The sequence below is a fragment of the Gnatocerus cornutus genome, chromosome 1, assembly GCF_029298725.1.
Source record: "Gnatocerus cornutus isolate USDA-ARS CGAHR chromosome 1, icGnaCorn1.1, whole genome shotgun sequence".
Taxonomy (NCBI): Eukaryota; Metazoa; Arthropoda; class Insecta; order Coleoptera; family Tenebrionidae; genus Gnatocerus; species Gnatocerus cornutus.
This window is the reverse complement of record NC_142233.1, coordinates 19,152,427-19,174,557: the sequence shown is the minus strand read 5'-3', so window position 1 is coordinate 19,174,557 and position 22,131 is coordinate 19,152,427. Positions and strand designations below refer to the sequence as shown.

The 22,131-nt window shown below is 34.3% G+C and overlaps 1 protein-coding gene across 1 annotated transcript; it reads right to left on the bottom strand.

Annotated features, from left to right (window-relative positions):
• Window positions 1-21,800, bottom strand: LOC148180792 (uncharacterized). The gene is made up of 2 exons (XM_088030987.1): window positions 21,660-21,800; window positions 1-5,256 (listed from the first exon to the last, which is right to left on the bottom strand). Exons 1-2 carry the CDS (start codon window positions 21,660-21,662, stop codon window positions 190-192), a joined length of 5,070 nt encoding a protein of 1,689 aa, XP_087887113.1. The 5' UTR covers window positions 21,663-21,800; the 3' UTR covers window positions 1-189.
• Between the last annotated feature and the right edge of the window lie 331 nt (window positions 21,801-22,131).

The window sequence follows — 22,131 nt, the reverse complement described above, 5'->3', positions numbered from 1 at the left end:
GACATGTATATACATTTATTGAATTTGCGTACAATATCAAAAAAAGTAATAAATACATAACTTCGTCATACATGAAATAACCTGTATTTCGTTAAAATTAATAATAATAATTAGTATCATTCTCACATAATAATTACCCATTCATACAACTTACATTAATTATTTACAAAAAGAAAAACAACTTATACACTACACTCGCGTCATGTCATCTTTTGACTTGATACATTTTCCCTTATAACAAATTTCTGTCTCGTGTGAGACTTCTGTGGATGTTGAAGTTTTTACTTCACGTGTATTCCATGGTTCAACATCATAATTTTTGACTGACGCTTCTGTAGTTGTGGTAACGGGAACAGTTGTTATTTCAGGGATAATTGTAGTCTCGTAGTTAACATTTTCATCTTTTTGATTGATTTCTTGAGTCGTTGCTTCCGTGATTTCTTCAGGGAATGTCGGCGAGATTGTAGTTGTTGTAATTTCTTTTTGTATAGCTACTTTTGTTTTGCTTTGTGGTGATTGACTGGCTTTGCTAGCAAAGCCTAACATGCTATAGAGTGCTTCGAAAATACCATTTTCGGTAGTTGTGGTAATCTGAGGTCTAGTTGGAGGCGCTTTTGTTGTAGTTGTGGTCGTAATTGTTGTAGTATCATCTTCAAATTTGATTTTCTGTTCGACTTTACCAATAGTGTCAAAAGCGTTCAAAACGGAGTAGTAATTTTGTGATTCTGCAGTTTCGAAGGAATCAACTGGTTTATGCTTGACCAGTTTCCAAACACCTCGTCTTCTACCAAGTTTTCTTGCTTTTTCAGTTGTGGTAGTTTCCACCGGTTCAGAGGTGGTAGCTATATTTTCTTCAGGTTTAGCCGTAATTTCTTCTTCTACTTCCACAGGTATTGTGGAAACCTCTTCTTCAATATTTTCGGTCACAACTTGTTCGTATTCCGTTGTTTCAATAGGAACAGTTGTTTGTTCTTCATAGCTAGTCACCTTCTGTTGTTCTTCTAGTTCCAAATCATTTGGTAAAGCTGATGCTTCCACCCATTGCGTTTCGGAGTTTCTAATAATTTGGGGACTATACAAGGATGAATGTGGTTCTTGATCTTCATTTACCTCTTCAGATGGGTCTACAGTAATCTGGAAGGACGATGGTTTGTCTGTCGTCAATTGTTGTCTTTGTTTGAGGTACGAAGCAGGATAATTTCCTCCTTCGACATCGTGATCATCTTTTTCTTTCGGATTTCCTGGTGGCTTGTAATGGCTCTTACCACGCCCGCGTGTTCTCACAACACTACTTCTTCTAGTGACTTGGTCGTCTAATCTTTGTGGTTTAACTTCGTTGTAAGACTGCTGTTGCGAAGTAATTTTTCTATTTGGCACGCGAATTCTTGCTCTCGATCTGACTTTAGGGGCTTCAGTGGAGTACTCTTGCGCCTCTGTGGTCGTGTATTTCGGTCTCAATTGTCCGACAAATTCTATTGAACCTGGAGCGTTGCTCAAGTCATAATTTTGAGCTTGACCAGCATCCTCATTTAATTGAATTATTGTTCGTGGTGACTGTTGATATGTTGCTGAATACACTGGCGAAGGTTGTTGCGTTGTTGTTTGGATCAGAGCAGAAGCTTGACTGAATTCAGGTTTGCGAATGAAACCATAGTATTCGTCTTGTTCCTCTTGCTGTTGTAATTTTGGTTCTGTGGTTGTAATAGGTCTTGCTGTAGTAGAACTAAGTCTGCCTCTACTTCTGGTTCTTCCTCTTGTTCGCGCAGGAGCTCGAGTAGCTGATTCTTCGTTCCTGTTGTAAAGAACACCACCAGATTGAATGTTGTTGTTGACTCGAACATGTCGTGGCTCATCTCTTGGTGTTGTGATTTCTACAGGCTCTTGCGACCTGTCACCAACTGGGTGTGTGATTTTAACGTCAACAACAGGTCTAGAGGTTGCGCTGTAGTCTTCAAATGTTCTTTCAGTTGGCGAACTTTGTGGTGGCAAACTATATACTTGGTGGTACTCTTTCATGGGTGTTTCTTCAGGTTTAGCCGTAATGACTTGTTGATTCTGGACAACATGATCAAATTGCATGTACGATTCGGGATCACCTGAAGTCGCTTGGAAACCACCTTCTGGTTGTCTAAAGGTGTTTTCAGTTGTCTGCGCAATGCGTTCAGTTGCTGTTTGTTCTCTTTGTGCGGGACGACCTCGAGTTCTGAACCTTTGCCTTTGGCTGCTTACTCTTCGAGTTGGTTCATACTCACTCGCTTCAGTTGTAGTTCTTGCATACGTTCGTTCAGTAGTTGGTCTGGTGTAATTCGGTCTTCTTCTGTTAGCATTTCGTCTTGGAGCCGCAGTTGTACTAGTTCTAGAACTGTGAGCTCTTTGCCGACCACGAGTTCTTCGCTGTGTAGTTGTTTCTACTCGTGGAGCCTCAGTGGTGGTCGAGCTCACGCGAATGATTTCTTCAGTGGGTGGTTCTTGTGGACTCGTTGCCAACTTCTCGGTTGTTGGAACCAGAAGATTTGGCACCAACAATGGTCGAACTGCTTGGTTCTGCAAGTTATTAATTAGACCAGGAAGATACGGATTAGCAGGTGCTGCTGGTTCTTCTTCTTGTTCTTGACCACGGTTGTAAACCAACGGTGTTAAGCGAGGATCTTGATTATCAGAAAGAGGGCGTTCGAGTTCTGGAGCCTCTCTTGAGGGCGCAATGCCTCTCAAAATTTCTTGGTTGAAATCAGCAACTGGTTTTGGCGATGGAGTAGTTTGTAAGAGCTCATGCTTGAAGTCGACTGGTCTAGACGGAGGACTGTTGTACGTTAATTGATCATTGAAATTAATGTTTGATCTCGATGGTGTATGACTGTAGGGAAGTTGTTGGTTGAAACCTACATTTGGTTGTGAAGATGGCACATCACCACGTAAAACTTGTTGATCTAGAATCGCCTGGTTAAGATTCTGCGGTTGTAGAGGAGCTTGATTTTGAACGAAGACTGGCGCAGGTGCCTCTAACTTATAAACTTTTGCGGGAATAGTTTCTACCTCAGTTGTGTATTTGACGGTGCTAGTTTTAGGTTGAACTGCAAATTCTTCAAGAACTGTGTAATTCTCTTCAGGAATAGCATTTGGAGTTGTGGATGTTGTTGTGGTTCGTCCCCGGTGTCGCGAACGCGATCTACTGCGTGCTGTAGATGATGGACCATCTTGATATCTTCGTGTCGAGACAACACTAGGAGTGGTGCTGCGCACAGGCTCAGATTGTTCCCGGAACTGATTGTTAATTTGTTCAATTTCGTATTGGTTTACTTGACGGTAAGGATTTTGAACATTTCCACGAGTATTGTATTCAGGTACTTCAGGGTTTTGTGCTGGGTTAAACTGGTTTTGTCTAACCGGCAAAGCTTCAGTTGTTGATTGTCTAATAGGAGCGTCATTCAAGTTGTACACGTTTGCTGGTGATTTTGGAGTAACGTAGCTTGGGCCTACAGAACTAATGAACTGATTTTCTTGGTTTGGAGCAAAATTGGTTTTTGATTCCACTGGGACTGATGGAATGTCGTAATTTCTGATCAACTCTTTGGGGTTCTGATTGGGAATCTCTCTTTCGTTGGTGTCATAATCAGTACTACTTCTGACATTAGTTTTTTCTGTTGGCTTGTATCTTGGAGTAGTTTCGTAGTAATCAGGATTTTCTCTTACACCAAGTTGATAATTCGGAATTTCTTCGTAATTTTGTTGCTCGTAGACTTCTTTCGGGCGTTCTTCGTAGTCATCGGTGAAACCTTTCGACGAGCTAACTTCATAGTTCTGTTGGGGACTACTAGGAAAACCACTCAAGTAGTCATTGCCATACCCAAATAAATTGGATGAGCTCGCTTGTGGACCATTTTGGTTAACCAAATAAGAAGTGGGTTTAGGTTGACTTCTTACAGTAGAAAACGGCTGTTTGACATCAAAATCTGGTACAATTTGATTTTGGGCTGTCTGTGGTTGTCTTAGTTCCAATTGTTTCTGTTGGTTTTTGGTTGAAACTACCACAGAACCAACGTGAGGTGATGGTAAAGGTATTTTTGAGTACCCATCAGGAGTTTTGTAACTCAACGGTGCCACAAAGAAGGGGAGATTCTCAACTTTTCGTTCAATTCTGTTTCCTTGCACCGATGAAAGATAAGGTAGTGGAAATTTCGTGTAGCCTTCAGGTTCTATGTTAGAAGGACCAACGAAGACTTTTGGTGCACCAGGTCCAGCATTGTCTTGTACAGAGATAGATTTGGCGTGCTTTAAAACATCAAGAACATCTTTCACGTCTGCTGCTCCTTGTTTTTCCATGTAAACAGCTAAAGGTGGTTGGTTTGGTTTGCGTTTCTTCGCACGCTCGGTGGTTGTCGTTATCGGTTGTTCCAACAGCACTGGTTGTTCTAATTTCAATTGTTGTTGCAACTTATGAGCGGCTAAAGCTTGTCTAATAAAATCGTCTTCAATGTTTGTTAATTGATTGAGTTTGTGATGATCCCTTGAAAGCTGTTTTTCTCTTCGTTCAGTTGGTTTGACAACACGCGGAGGTTGTCGTGTTACTGGATTATTGGGTTGGAGGCTCTCTAAGGGAACATATAAAAGTTGAACACTTTCTTTTTCTTCTTTGGGCTTCGTTGGAAGAGGTTGTTGAATTTTGACATTCGAATTGATATTTTGATTTTGGATGGCTCCTATCAATTCTTGATTAAGAATCGCTTGCTCCTTGCTATTTAACGGAATCTGATACTGTTGATTCTTGTTACCGTCGTAGTAGTTTTGCGTACTCTGAGGCGGTGCCAGCAGCTGCTGACTTATTGGTTGGTCTGGTACTGGTAGTTGTTGAACCTGCTGTAAAGTTTGAACGTACGGTACTGCTTGAATATACTGAGGTTGCACTGGTTGTTGAGCAAACTGATATTGAGGTGGTTGAAGAGGTACGACTGGTTCAAACTTATACGGTTGATCAGGTTTCGGTTGCCTAACATCTCCACCTTTCGGGAAAGGCGTTTCTTGCAGATACTGTTGAGGTCTCTTTGCTAGATAATCATTGTTAACGAAATAGTTTTGACTTGGAGCTTCTATATTTAACACTCTTCCTTCGGCTTTCTTTGTGTTGTCGGCTGGTGGATTGGAAGGCGTGATTGGAATCCATTCGTTTTCATCGTATTTTCGCGAGTTCTCCGCTGTTACGAGAGTGAGCAGGTGCAGACTTAAAAGTAGAGTTTGTGGCAGACGGAATTTTCGTAATATCTGAAATTAGAAAGAAATGGTATAGTTTTGTTGAAATGCTATACTAGAGCTCATCACTATCGGTCCACTTATTAAAAGTAGTTGGCAGCAGCCCCTAGCAATTTTTATCGGAAACAGTTGGCAGAAAAAGCGCTTGACCTTGAAGCAATTGTGCGCAAGTTTGCCAAAACTTATTTAAATCTCTCTTTTGAAAGAGCTAAAAGTTAATTCTTAATGTGAGATGTTCATACACCAAACTTTGACAACGTGTTAACCTCAAAAATCGTTATTCAATTTTCCCCTAATTTTCTCCCTAAAGAATTGAAAGTCGGATTTACACCCAAGAATTTTAGAAAATTTACACAGGAGAGTGGACTGATAGCAATGAGCTGGACTTTGGAACGTGTTTTTGTGAACGACAGGTGATAACAAATTCATCTGGATAATTATTCAATTAGTCGAATGGAACAAATGAAAGTCTTAAATGGTATGCAATTGACATAAATGGGAACAAGCGAGTTTGAACTTTTTGTTACGAAGAGAGCAAATAGAGTTTTGTCTAGAAAGTGATATATTATAGTATAATTATGTTATCTACAATAAACGGTCACTTTTTTTAGACTTAATCAAAAAGAAGAAATTTGCAGAAATGTGAGAACAGTTTCGTTTATTTGTTTTATGCGACTTTTCTAGCTTTTTATGACGTAAATGTTACTTTTCCGTCTATTTCTGATACACTTTTGCTTTCAACGCGTCTACGATGTTTGAAAGCGCGTTTATAATGAGTTCTTCAAAAGACGAATTTACATTCATTATGTTTATCTTTTATATTAAATCGTTTTATTTATATTAAATAAAGATATAAGTGCACGACAAATATATACCTTTTCCCGATAGAAAAACCCCGACTGATTAGTTGTTAATCAACGACAAATTTAAATAACTGAACGACAGAGTATGAACGATGAAAAAAGGTGAATGTCAGACATTAATAATAATTTTAGCGACAAAAAAATATGTGATCGACAATTATTATTGTTTTCAACGACTGTTAATGTTTTCTTTGACAGAATGACTAAAATCGGCGACGAACAAACTTCACCTCGCAACAAATAAATAAATTACCAGTCGTGCAATCTATTAAAAATGGCAAACTAATGTTTTCCAACTGTCGTGCAAGATATTTTGAAATCTTGTTTGTCTGATTTTGAGTTTTTTTCTATCTCCTACGTTCGGCCGTTTGCTGGTTTTATTTTGTTGTTCTGCTGTGCCTGTCGAGAAATTAAAATTTATGTCGTTAAAAAATTGTTTATTCTTTTTAAACAACCAGGTAGAATCAGTTAATTGCCTAGAGAATATCTTTATTGTCTGGTTTTTTTATTTTACTGGGAAATAAAATTTCACGACGTTCAATCTTTTATTTTGTCGTTCTAAATAAATAGTGTCTTGCAACTGATAATATGGTCGATTTTTCAATTGTTTCCATCGTTAATTTCATATTATCTGTCGTGCTGAAAAATGCCACCCTATTAAATCTGGGACTTTTACATCGATTTTTTATTAATATCGATTTTGCCAAAAAAAACATCGATTTTTATACATATATTTTTATTTTCCATGTATCATTAAAAACCAATAATTGCGGTTTCGATGTATTTTATTTTACACTCTTGATTTTGGTAATATTTATATAGAAGACTTATAAGGTAGTTATATTTTAGAATTTTGTTTGTTTTTATTAATCGTGAATTTGTTATTTTTTTATAATTTATTTACTTATTGTTTTGTTTATTACTTAAGGTTTTTATTAATTTTTGTTTTTCACAATAAACTATGCTATATTGAATTGTTTTATTTACTATTTTTCAAAATCGATGTTTTCTCCGATGTGCTGGAAATCGATGTAATTGTGCTCTTGTTGAAATTGAGTTCAACATCGATTTTTTTTACTCGATGTTCCCAGTTTTATTTACATGCATATCTGTGGATATTTCTATTTTTTTCTTAGAAAAACGACTAACTTGATTTTGGACATAAGTTTCGACGCTTATGGTCTTGATAATTATTGTGGCTTTGTATTCGATACAGTAAAATGCGTAAGAATAAATAATCTGGTGGTTTTCCAGTACCAAATTCTCGGTTTTATATAATCCGGAAGCAAAAGTAAACATTACTTCTTTTTGATCTTCCCGATATTTATGTCATCTGGTTATGTGACTAGTCGGAAGAAATCTTGACTCAATAAATCACATGTTCACAAGTTTTATAATCACCTGTTTATGGTTCTCTGGCGTTTATAGAGTTTATTTGCCATGCCAGTCCGCAGATATTATTTTCTTGTTCACCACAAATCACGGCGAATTATAGCGTGCTTTCACTGCAAGAATTTCGTTTTAAAAGCTTTGTGGTGGAATTTGGCCAATAAAGCATGGAAGATCAGCGAATAAATTTAATGATGGTAATTAGGAAACACTTTGGTGTGACCATGACTGGAATTGGACCAGTGTACCCATTAATGGTAACATGCACACTACCGTTTTCTAGTATTAGCGGAACCATCTGGAATTTCTAGTCAGTAAGCTTATGTAACTAATAATCAAAAAACGCGAGTTGCAGCAAAGTGTAAAATTGCCTTGCCTTCAAAAAATCAATATTCGTTCTTGAAACGATTATTTTTAATAACCAAAAAGTCCCCTCAATTTTCCGCCTCATTAGTTTCATGTTTACATTTTGGCAGTTATTTTAAGTCACGCTTAGCCTATCAAAGCTATTGATTCTCCATTAAAATGCGTATGAAAAACAAGACTTGATATTTTTGAGTAACCAACCGTAAAAAACTCTTGACCAAACGACAATGTCATGGTCAGATTCAGATGTTCCAGTGAAAAAGTGAACCAAGGTTGATGTGCACCATGTGAAACGTTTCCTCTTTCTGAAAAACTTTTTTCAGTTGAATGAGTTCCGGTTTTTATGATCTGATTTTCATTAAAAATGATTTTGTCGTTTTGAGCATTCACCTTTACAACTTTCACTGATCAATTATAGGTGTTTTCCAGATTTATTGAAAATGAATGGTCGTTTAACCTTTTGGTGAGTCAGATCCGCATTAGCCGAAGCGCCGTTCTAATTAAATCATTGAGGTGTCCTTCATCCTTGCCGTTTCACTAAAATTTGCGAAAAAGTAACCAGACTAACGAGTTTTTAAATGTGTCCTTAAATGTTGATTGTGTTCCGTGTTAACTACGTGCCTAACACCTGGTTTCTCCGCATTTTCTCTTCATCTCTGTGTTTTTTCTTGGTTACTTTCCACGCTCTGTTTTGTTGTCGTAGAAAACGGAATTGGTCGATGTTTAACTTGTTCATTAATAGACTTTCTTTGGAATTCCGCCAAGAGGATCCTTGGTTATGAATGAAAGCTCGTAATGGGTTAGTGCAGCATGCAAGAGCTGGAATTCAAGTTTCTGCTCTGAACTAATAGGCTACTGTGTCACACGCTTCGAAGACTTCCTACCTTTTCTGAACGATTTTCTCCAAGTGTCCAGATAGAAATTAACAGTGACATTCAATACAGATTAATTAATTTTAACTGTGACCACGTCAGGTTTCTATTTCTAAATTTATTGTTGCTTTTTCGTTTGAAAAACAACTTTTTGTTATCTAATCCGATAAAAATATACTTTCACCTATAAGTAATAAGTGCATAAAAAATCATTTTTCAAACTATATCATTTCGAACGTAGTTAGAGTAATTTTGTGATGCAACAGAGCAAACAAATGCATTGGTTTAGTGAGTCGGAATGGAGAAATTAACATATAGAACACTTTGCAACTATACGGGTACTTTCAAATATTTACTATCTTGACCAAGAATTATTATGTAATAACAGTGCACTTACTGTGAAGAAAAAAGTGAAGCTGGCGGGTTGCTATAATAATAATTTCCTTTTCACAATTTGAGTGAATTAATTTTAATACTTTTACAGTGAATTTCTTATAGCGTATAAGTAATTGAAGTCTGCAACAGGTTCTTAATGGTTCATTCTTCCTGTTTTTAATTAATTGTATCGTAAATGTTTGAATTAAATTGGTCGAGAATTTATTTGTAAGAGAGAAGTTATTTGTAACTGTTTTGGTTGGAATTAATTTTAGACGAAAAGAAAAGTAACTGAAATTGGTACAAAGACTATGATGAAAGTTATGTGGAACACTATGAATAAGTAGTTGTAGGAAATTTTTATAAAATCTTCCGTTCTGTAGATTCTTGCTTACGGTTCACCAAACGCTCTAGTGCGGTTATGGCTTTGACTTTTTAAATCGTTTACAGCCACCTTACCGCAAACCCCTATAAACATAATAACGCTCAAGTGGTTATTGCCTTGAAATGAACCGTAATAAATATTTTTACCCAGCTGGTCAGTCTTACAAATTGAAACAATGAAATTCCTCAAAGTAGCTAGCGTTTATCATTCTGATAGAGCAGTTATTTGAAATTTTAGGTACAATTACAATTATTTTTAATCATATGAATACAGGATTTTTTTTTTAAATTATTCTTTTTCATGATAATTCATTATCAACATTAATTTATATAAAGCGATGAATGATTATAAATTATCATTAACTTTTGAAACTATCTGATTTTAGACGTCTATTTATTGATTGCTATACTTAATAGAGCTGACCGATAACAATAATCAAGACACAACATTCTAAACACGTCTAGGAATTCTGGATTACCGGAAGTTTCAATGTTTTTTCGGCATATTTGATCTTTGACCCTCATAAACTGCAAAAAAAGGGCTAATGAGGGGATGAGATTTTCTTGGACAGTGGATAAAAATGGATGGTATAGTAACCCAGAAGGTATAAGGCTATATAGCAGCAGTAAAATTATCCCATTGTGTAAAAGTTAACTTGTCTACAATAGAAAACATCCCAGAGTTGTAAACCATCTGGTTGTACCGCAGCGCTTACTTTGGTCACTTCGACCAGTCCCGGCTTAATAATTTTTAAAAATTATGGAAACATGTGCAAGAATTACATCAAACTTGGACAAACAGATTATTATTAATCGCAGATTACCCACATTTCTATTGTTTTTCTTAAAGAATGTAATAAATGGTAAATTTAGCACCGCAGGTAAATCCTAATTTTATGATTACTAAAATATTTTAAGCCGGTTCTGGTTAGTTCAGGCAAACCATGATTTATTGTTGGGACACGCGCTTGCCGATAAGGGTACAAAAGAGATAATAATTGACGGTCAAAATTTTTATTAGTGCAATATAGCCTTATACCTTCTGGGTTACTTTATAATCTGATTATCTTAGGTATATAAACTCACCAAGACGCCAAGTTTTTGGGACTTTCCAGTTTCTTTTATTATGTCGGTTTAAAAATAAAGTAAAAGGGCAAATGTGGGGGTGAGAATTTATTTAGTGCTTACACTTTTGAAAAGAATGAGTTTCTAGTAAAATTCAGCTTCGTCAACGTGTGTCTTTTCATTTTTCTGTTTTTTTTTTGGTTCCTGAGTTTCGAGTTCGAATTTCAAACAGTCTTTCTCTAGACTAACAATAGCAGATCCTTATTTTCATAAAGGTATGTTTTATATACCGGGTGTTCTAGCGATTGCTGAACATAGGGAAATAACATGGGAAAATGAATTTTATTTTTTTCCTGCTCTCTCGAAGCTCCAAATTGAATTTGGTCAGTGGTGGATTATTCTTTGAATGATTCTCAATCAGACTGTAATTTTTTTAATTCGATGCTTTTACGGCATTATTCAAAAAAATCAAATTAAAAACGCTTAATTTTGAATTTCCCGCCGGAATGTCTGTACAATTGAAATTGAATATTTGTCATTGTGACAGCAGAGTTAATCACTGTGAGTCCAAACTAACCCCACCTTTTAAAGATTTGGAGATTCGTTTTGGAGGACTAACAACGATGTCTAACGTTTTAAAACTCTTGTTCTAAGCTCAAATTGTTGATTGTTGGCTATCTTGTTATAGTTTACGTGAGATAATAAGATTATTCCACAAGTTTAGTGTCAATCAATCGAGTTATAAGATAATTATAATAATTTTATTTGTAAGTTTCATATAATTGCACTTCAAGTCGTATTTTGAGGAATTTCATTGTTTCGATTTGTAAGACTGACCAGCTGGGTAAAAATATTTATTACGATTCATTTCAAGGCAGATAAGACCCAACCACTTGAAGGTTATTATGTTTATGGGGGTTTGCGGTAAGGTGGCTGTAAACGATTTAAAAAGTCAAAGCCATAACCGCACTAGAGCGTTTGAACTGTAGTTATTAGTATTGGAGGAGGTGTAAAAATATAAGTTCCGATTTTTTATTTTTTGTTGCTCGATTTTGAACTTACTTTTTGTTCTATAAGATACTGTAGGTAGGAAAAATTTTAATTTGTTTTCTACTAAAAGGGGACATGACATGTTTGTATTCTACTAATTTTGTGTTAATTTTCACTTAGCGAGTCGATAAATGAACAAACATTTTCTTCCATTGTTTGGTAAGGAAACTAGTAGTAGATTTGTCCCACATCAACATTGCTATAGGCGTAGTTGTCCAATTTTTTGTTATTAAAAATTATACAGGCTCCGGCAACACTTGTGTCAACCCCCAAAATCGTCTTTAATTTTAAAGAGAAAATTTTGAAAATTTGCATACACTCACAGTTGACAAAGCTCTAGAAACTGGCGCAAAATCTAGTTTTTTATCACTGATAGTTTTGGCGTCGCGACGCCTTAAAAATGTAATTTTTAGTTAATGTGATATCAACTCCTAATTTAATTTTTTTTCAATATAAATGTGTTAAAAATATCTCAGTTGTTATTTTAGATTGAATGCAAATTGTCTTCAAAATTTGAGAAAAAAATGCAGTTTTATCAAGTTAGTCTTTGTCGATGTTAATTAACGATTTCTGGTGTCCATAAAATGCAACATGCCCGTGTTAATCAAAATTAACCTTTATAAGAATGAATGAAGTGACTTGTGAAATTTTGGTGTAAACGTAGTTTGCCACTGCGCTGTCATAATTTTGAAAACTAACTTGATAAAACTGCGTTTTTTTCGCAAATTTTAAACACAATTTGCATTAGATTTAAAATAAAAACGCAGATATTTGTATCACAGTTATGTTGAAAAAAAATTGAATTTACGAATATTTCCGCAAAAATTCAAAAATCGCTAAAAATCATACTTCTTAGGCGTCGCGACGCCAACCAAACCGTGATGAAAAACAAATTTTTGCATCAACTTTTAGAGCTTTGTCAACTATGAGCGTATGCAAAATTTCAAAATTTTATCTTTAAAATTAAAGACGATTTTAGGGGTGGACACAAGTGTATAGGTGAACAAAAGTTTCTTTTTCTTTAGTCTCTTATTAATAACATATCGATGTCATTAATAAGAGACTAAAGAAAAAGATAGCACTTTAGTCTTGTACATCTTCTTTAGTCATTTTAGGCGTCGATTTCAAGTGTGACTTGCGTTGCTAGAAATCCAATTTGCAACATAGAAACGTTAATCACGTGGCTCAACTTAGCGGTAACGCAGTGACTTGAAGTCATAAATGATTTATTGTTTTAGTTTTTTAAAAACTAGAATTTTCACTTATTATTATAATTAACTTTTACCCATTATTAGTACTTTTTAGAACAAAAAAATGTTTAAAACAAATTCTTATGATAAATGTTTGCGGTTTTTTTCTTATGAATTATTTTTGCGTAACATGATAAGTCCTCCATAATTAAGTTTAGTGCTAAATTCAAATAGACCTAACAGTATATTAGGACATATTATCTAATGAGCAGAAAGTACTGTATTGCGTGTAAATAGAACCTTTCTACCAGCACCGAAATATAGTTTAAGGCAAATTTAATTCACCATCGCAAAAAATTGTCATTTAAAAGTTGAATAAGCTCTGTGAAAGTATTTCTTCTAGTTTCCGGGATTGCTGCGATAGTTTTCGGGGAATAGAATGAATGCAGTGGGAAAATCTTGTTTTTAGATCCAAAATAAATTTTGAGATTCTTTAACTGCCACATCCAGTGGATTTTTTGTAGGAGCCAAATTTTAAATGCAGCTTTGCGGTTGGTTATTTGACAGTCGGATTTAAAAAAAAAAAAAAGTAACCCAAAAGGTATAAGGCTATATAGCAGCAGTAAAATTATCTCATTGTGTAAAAGTTAACTTGTCTACAATAGAAAACATCCCAGAGTTGTAAACCATCTGGTTGTACCGCAGCGCTTACTTTGGTCACTTCGACCAGTCCCGGCTTAATAATATTTAAAAATTATGGAAACATGGGCATGAATTACATCAAACTTGGACAAAGAGATTATTATTAATCGCAAATTACCAACATTTCTATTGTTTTTCTTAAAGAATGCAATAAATGGTAAATTTAGCACCGCAGATAAATCCTAATTTTATGATTACTAAAATATTTTAAGCCGGTTCTGGTAAGTTCAGGCAAACCATGATTTATTGTTGGGACACGCGCTTGCCGATAACGGTACAAAAGAGATGATAATTGACGGTCAAAATTTTTATTAGTGCAATATAGCCTTATACCTTTTGGGTTACTTTACACAATCTTGATTTTTTAAAACTTCTGCAACATGTCGAACAAGAACTGCCACAGTTGTCACCGAATTGTGGGGACGTAAGCTATTATTTTTTGGGCAGATTAGGAGGGATTCTTGCTGATTTATAATTTTTTTTCTTTGTAAATTGGTAAATCTGTTGTAATAAGACATCTTTTTGAACACTTCCAAAACTCAAGTGTTCACGAAGACACTATATTATTGCAGGTTCAACTCGTCTTTTCGACATGTCACTGTATTGTAACACATGCGTCAGATTTGAATTTAATACATTTTTTCCTCTAGTCAGAAAAACTGTTTTTTAGTCAACATTTGCTTCTTTGTACTTTAGCCATAACCATGTTTATGTCAGAAATATGTTGATATAACTGATTTTTTCTCCAAACGTCACAAAAAGTCACTATTTTTTAGTCCTTTTTGGCATGGAAACACTTTTGCTGCCTAGGCTGCCTGCTTGCATGCATGCATGTTTTTAGTTCAATTTGCGTTCATTGTCGGTCGTAGAACTGAATTTAACGTCTGGAGAAAAAGTAGTATTTGTTATTTGGCCGCAAAGTGGCTTTGCTGTCTCGCAACTTTGCATACGCTCGGCTACGCTACGCTTCGCCTCGCTACTGCAATTTGATTGCTCGACAAAAAGTACCACTTTTCTGCCGTATAACAAAATCTACTCTTGTATCCCATTATGATCATTTGCATTAAATATTCAATGCCATGTTAAAGTGACATGTGACTGACTACCTTTCCGCCAATCAAATATCAGTAATCGTTAAGTTAGATGCGAGATTAACTTATTTACAAATTAATTATTGTGTAAACCTGCTCATAGTTTATTAACAAAAATTGCTATAGAATTGAAATCAAAGTTAATCAACTAAAATTTCTCTTTCATTTTTTGGATGCAATGGTACTTCAAATCTTAGATCCTTGGAATATTTCTTATACCTACACCAATTCTAAATTTGCAAATTTTTATTAGGTACATCGTTTTTTGAAATTCGTAGATTTCTTTATACAGGGTCCGGCAACACTTGTGTCCACCCCTAAAGTCGTCTTTAATTTTGAAGATAAAATTTTGAAAATTTCCCTACGCTCATAGTTGACAAAGCTCTAGAAGCTGACGCAAAATTTGTTTTTTTATCATGGTTTGGTTGGCGGCGCGACGCCTAAAAAGTATAATTTTTTTTCAACATAACTGTGATGTAAATATCCGAGTTTTTACTCTAAATCTAATGCAAATTGTGTTTAAAATTTGCGAAAAAAACGCTGTTTTATCAAGTTATACGTTTTCAAAATTATGACAGCGCAGTGGCAAACTACGTTTACACCAAAATTTCACAAGTCACTTCATTCATTCTTATAAAGGTTAATTTTGATTAACACGGGCAAGTTGCACTTTATGGACACCAGAAATCGTTAATTAACATCGACAAAGCGACAATTTCACCAAGTAAGACTTTTGTTACAATCTAAAGCGAGCCAAAGGATAGATGTCATTTGTGACACAAGATGTTGACAGGTGGATGTAAACGTAGTTCCCAATTTTGACGTAATGAAATTGGAAACTAACTTGATAAAGCATTTTTTTCTCAAATTTCCAAGACAATTTGCATTGAATCTAAAATGCCAACTGATATTTTTAACACATTTATATTCAAAAAAAATAAATTAGGGGTTGATATCACAAACCTTCACAAATAACTTAAAATTACATTTTCAAGGCGTCGCGACGCCAAAACTATCAGTGATAAAAAACTAATTTTTGCGTCAGCTTCTAGAGCTTTGATAACTGTTGAGCGTATGCAAATTTCCAAAATTTTATCTTTAAAATTAAAGACGATTTTGGGGGTGGACACAAGTGTTGCCGGAGCCTGTATAAATGATGATCTGGTATTACACGTTTGTACAATTTGTTAAATTTCCTTCTAGATTTTAAGATCGTGGCTCAGGTTTTGAATCCTATTTTCCGGTTTAGAGTCAAGAACTTGTATCCATGTTTCCAACTCTTGTATTCTTCGATTCTATCTTCTCAAGTTCAGGATTCTTGCGATTATTTCAGATATTTTATATTTACTTATTAGAACTTGATTCTCAATATTTATATTTTATATTTATATAGACTTTATATTCTATCAAGTTTCGAATCAAAAGTAGCATATTCTAATTTTCAAAGTCAAAGTCAATCATATTTTCTAAAACTCTTGGATTTTGACTCTTTAAATTCATACAATTTTCTTATTAGATGTAAACTTCTCTTTTGCATTGATATTCAGATTAATTAAATTAATATGTAGGTTCACAAATTAGAAAAGCCGCGCCAGTAGAACACTTTCATAATTTTTTTCAACAGTTTTTCTTTCTTATAAAAAACTGTTAATAATATTAAGAGTATTAGATTAGTCCTGGTGAGACGCCGTTATAAGGAACTAATTTCCAATGAAATAAAAACTTTATTTAAATCGATGGTAAGTAAATTATAGTAATTTACTGTGAAATTGATAAAAATGACAATAACTAAGAAACAAAGCTACCTACCGCGTTGCAAACAGCAAATTTCCTCGTAAAACAGGATAAAATATATTTTATCTTGACACTTACATCAATGTGCAAGGACACTCTCCACCAATTACAGTCGTCCTTGACGCTAAATCACATTATTGTGACAAGTAATTATGGCAAACGGATATGGATATCACTAACAACGTCAGTCTTCATTCTGTCTTCTTTATTTTCAAAGAAAATAACAGCTATCATTGTCAATAATTAATCTGTTTGCATCTTACATTGCTCTAAGCATTCACTTTCCAATTATCCTGTTTTTTTTTGTTTCGTTTCGACTTTTTAGCCGCTGATGTGTCTTTTCCTTTTGCATTAAATTACTGTAATAAGCATTTACAGATGCTTATTACTGGGTTAAAAGTAATAGTGAAATGCGAAAGAGAGAAACACTTAATTAATAACTGTAACGGCAAAAAGAAGCAAAAAAGCAATTGGAATCACAAATTAAAAATTTTGAATTGCTAGTTAAGTGATTATCGATCAAATTCAACATAGCGCGTGTCTTAAAAACGGAAAATGAACTAGAAATTTATGAGTCATAAAAGGTAAGGCGTAAGCAGTAAAATGATAATGTCATGGACAACACAAAAAAAAATGTAGAGGTGTTTACATTATGAGCGTCTTTTTGTAGAAATTGAGAGTTTGTAAAGGTGTGTCCCACTTTTGCTTTCACGTTATTGTCAGTAATAAGCTTTCCGATATTAAAATTAGCAAAATTTTAATAAACCCATCTAATAAGAAAAGATGTCGAAAATTCGTTAGATAACCAATTACTCCCGAAGAGGAACTCATTATCTAGTGAAATTTCGCAAACAATTACTCTTAATTAACAAGGTTAATCTACATATACTAAAAGTTGCTGCCGATTGTGAAAGTAAGTGCATTAAACTCTTCGATTTAGTCATTCTGGGAATTTCAAAATTCGATGTGATTAACCCTGTCTCTTTCTTTGTTTCTGTATTAATTAAATTGTTTCTTATCCAGAAATGAAATTAAGTCTGATTTGAACGTTCCGTAATTTAGTTGAAAGGTTACTCTGGCAAGGTTGGGGAAGAATGCCACACCCGTGTTATTAATGACTTAGCGAACTAGCTTTGTTGAAAATATGATTGATCAAGCAAGAGAACGCTAATTGGAGAGTTAGTCATTTTAAGTGTCTCAGTTAGAAAGTGTTGAAGTGACTTTATGGAATTTCCTTCACTGAAATGTAGAGTTTTACTGCTTTGCTTGTTTGTAATCAGATACAATAAGTTTCTATTAAAAGACATGCTAGGAGAGCATCAACAAGTTATAAAATGAGACTTTATCAAAATTAATTGCAGACACATCTAATGTGGTGTTTACTAAATAAATTATTTCCTGCTGAGACAAAATCTTTAAGATTTATGTTTTTTGCAGGAGATACAATCTTCTATGGTGGATGGACATGGTGTGTGTTGCAAATTCGCGTGATGACCTGTATGATAAAAGTACCTAAAATACCAAGTTGATAATTCATTGTAATCGTGTTTTTTGACTTAAACACCAACGCAATAGAAACATTAGGTATGGATGATATTTTCGATAAGATATTTTGGCATTTCATGAGTTCAAAAACATGATAATTTTTGAATTTTTGTCAACAAATAACCGAGTTATGACCGTTTGAAATTTTGGGTTGTCGCCAGAGGGCCAAATTTTTGAAGGTTCAAAACAATTCGTGCTCGATATCTCGAAAACTATTTCAGATATTGAGATGCGGTTTGCGCCATCGTTTTTCTCGCGATTTTTTACATAAGAAATAGTTTTCTGATTTTTCTTCAGTCGAAAATTGCAAATTTTCGCAAAAATTCATGACTAAAACTATGGCAAACTTTTGATATCGATATCTCGCTTATTTTTTAGAGTAAACTTAAGTTACTATACATCAGTGAACGCAGAATTTTCCGCAGATTCCAAATCTGGGATTTAAATTTAGATCCGACAACAAATAACCGAGTTATGGCCGATCAAAATTTGGAAAGTTGATTTTCATTTTTTCTCATTTTTCGTAATTTTTAAAGTTAAATATCTCGGAAACTATTTGAGATATTGAGATGCGGTTTGCGCCATTATTTTTCTCGGCTCATTTTACGTTAGAAAATGTTCTCTAAAGCCCAAAATTCGATAGTCGATTTTTCGCGAAAAAAAATTCCGACTCAAACGATGAAAATTTTTCATTTTTTGTATTTTTGGCCGTAACTCGTAAACTATTTGTCCAATAGATCTCAAATTTGGCCAGTAGATAGACTTTGAGTTCCTCTTTCAATTGATGTATAATTCAATGATATTAAACGTCGTTTTCATTTTGAAAACATTAATTAAAAATCACCCTAAAATGATGTTTCCAAAACAGTTTTTGGCCAATACCTCGTTTATTTATTAAGCAAACTCAACAAATTTGGGTCTCATTTTACGCAGAATTTCACGCTGAATCCAAAAATATGATAATTTTTTAGAATTTGTCAATAAATAACCGAGTTATGGCCGTTTGAAATTTTGGGTTGTCGCCAGAGGGTCAAATTTTCGAACGTTCGAAACAATTCATGCTCGAAATCTCGGAAACTATTCCAGATATTGGAATGCGGTTTGCGGCATCGTTTTTCTCGCGATTTTTTACATAAGAAATCGTTTTTAGATTTTCCAATAGTCGAAATTTGCAAATTTTCGCGAAAATTCATGATTAAAACAATACCAAATTTCTCATATCGATATCTCGCTTATTTTTTAGAGTAAACTTGAGTTATTATACATCAGTGTACGCAGAATTTTACGCAGATTCCAAATCTGGGATTTAAATTCAGATTCGACAACAAATAACTGAGTTATGGCCGATCAAAGTTTCGGATAGTTGATTTTCATTTTTTTCTCATTTTTCCCAATTTTCAAAGTTAAATATCTCGGAAACTATTAGAGATATTGAGATGCGGTTTGCGCCATCGTTTTTTTCGGCTCATTTTACGTTAGAAAAAGTGCTTAAAAGCCCAAAATTCGATAGTCGATTTTTCGCGAAAAAACATTGCGACTCAAACGATGAAAATTTTTCATTTTTCTTAATTTTTGGCCATAACTCGCAAACTATTTGTCCTATAGATCTCAAATTTGGCCAGTAGATAGATTTTAAGCTCCTCTTTCGATTGATGTACAATTCAATGCTATTAAACGTCATTTTTATTAATTAAAAATCACCCTAAAATGATGTTTCCAAAACAGTTTTTGGCCAATACCTCGTTTATTGATTAAGCAAACTCAACAAATTTGGGTCTCATTTTACGCAGAATTTCACGCTGAATCCAAAAACATGATAATTTTAAAAATTTTGTCAACAAATAACCGAGTTATGACCGTTTGAAATTTTGGGTTGTCGCCAGGGAGCCAAATTTTTGAAGGTTCAAAACAATTCGTGCTCGATATCTCGGAAACTATTTCAGATATTGAGATGCGGTTTGCGCAATCCTTTTTCTCGCGATTTTTTACATAAAAAATAGTTTTTTGATTTTTCTACAGTCGAAATTTGCAAATTTTCGCAAAAATTCATAACTAAAACTATGCCAAATTTCCGATATCAATATCTGGCTAATTTTTTAGAGTAAACTTAAGTTATTATACATCAGTGTACGCAGAATTTTCCGCAGATTCCAAATCTGGGATTTAAATTTAGATCTGATAACAAATAACCGAGTTATGGCCGATCAAAATTTGGAAAGTTGATTTTCATTTTTTCTCATTTTTCGTAATTTTTAAAGTTAAATATCTCGGAAACTATTTGAGATATTGAGATGCGGTTTGCGCCATTCTTTTTCTCGTTTTCTCGGCTCATTTTACGTTATAAAATGTTCTCTAAAGCCCAAAATTCGATAGTCGATTTTTTGCGAAAAAAAATTCCGACTCAAACGATGAAAATTTTTCATTTTTTTTATTTTTGGCCATAACTCGTAAACTATTTGTCCGATAGGTCTCAAATTTGGCCAGTAGATAAATTTTGAGTACCTCTTTCGATTGATGTATAATTCAATGATATTAAACATCGTTTTCATTTTAAAAACATTGATTGAAAATCACCCTAAAATGATGTTTCCAAAACAGTTTTTGGCCAAAACCTCGTTTATTTATTAAGCAAACTCAAGATTTCATCACAACTGTCATTTTAAAATTATCAAAATCCGCTAATTTTCACTTTCTATGTAATCTGTGTTTATCTCAACCTTACGCACTTTTAATAGGTTCGTTACGACGGGATTTTGCAACGAAAAATTAGTGATTGTCCACGCGACATTTATGGTACAAGTGGACCTCTCTACATTTATCAGGTCAATCAAATTTCGCCTTGTAACGTCAAAGAACGAAATTTTTGAGTCAGCGCAATTAATCAAAATTCTTTGTGTGGGTGACAAAAATAGGTGCACCTCGTTTGTAAACAAAAGGTAACTTATTCATGAAAGATTTAGTATGACTAGTGAAATTTTAGTAACACCGCAGGAGTTTCCATCTCACTGCTTTTGATTTTTTTTGAAACTTGAATCACTCATAATTTTTCCACAATTCTGAAAATACCCGTGAAGAAATCGAAGGACGGTGGCTGAAAAAACTGTTTACGATGCTTGTGGGGCATGACCAAATTTAAATTTATTTGTATTATACGTTTAATTATGAACCAATTAATCAGTGGTCAAGTAGCGACAATTTTATACTTTGTGGTTTTGTCGGTTTTCATGTCTGTAGGGCGCGGGCGTAACACTACAATTATGCTTTTCAAATATTACATAAATCAAAGAAATTTTATTTTCCACAAGACACATCGGATTTTTCTAATAAATGTAGGTAACACAATTGACTTTCTAAACTACACGTTTCAGTACATTCTGCTGGAAATAAAGGGTTCGATTATTCAAACTTTCATAATCATTTATCCTCTGCTTTAATTATTATTGTAATTGAATTATTATGGTGTATCTATTGTGTGTAATTTATGTGAGAACCTCGTGTTCAGAATAAATTAGCTGCTAAACAGGAATTTGCGGCTAATTTCCGATTAAACGACACCGAAGCTTGTGATTAGTCTTCCTCCAAACTTCATTAATTTAAGTGTGTCATCTTTTCTTAGTTTAATTGTACCACACTGTCCATTGTGCAACCGTTTTATGAAAATGGAGAAAAAACAGATTCTTGCACGAATCGGTCATTAGTATCACACTATTTATCAATGTTGTAACTTACCATTTTGAAATAATCCCATAAAAATACACCTAGTTTTAGATCACTGAAGTTTTTATAATGGAACAATCACATCACTGTCACTAGGTATAGCTGCACTCGAGTATCTGCTGAAGAAAGTCTTCGAGAGACCGGCGGCCGCCTTCTTATAGGTTCCGTGCTACATGTGGGGCGCGGGCCTAGAGGGGCTTCGCTACCCCAGCAACAAGTATAGGGTACAGGTAATTATAAAAAAGGATGGGCGGAGGGAGAAATATTCGAGGCATGCTAAGCTTATTACCGTGCACTATTGTAAAATGCACAGAGACGTTTATATTAGAGAAATTCTTGAGATATTTAATATGATCCGAACGCAAGAAGTTATCTAAATTTTCCAGAAGAAACGCGTTTGCAAGTGTTAAAATGGGTTTAATTATTGCAATTATTGTTATATAAAGTTAATTATTTTACGCAAATTCAATTGTTCCTGAGGTTA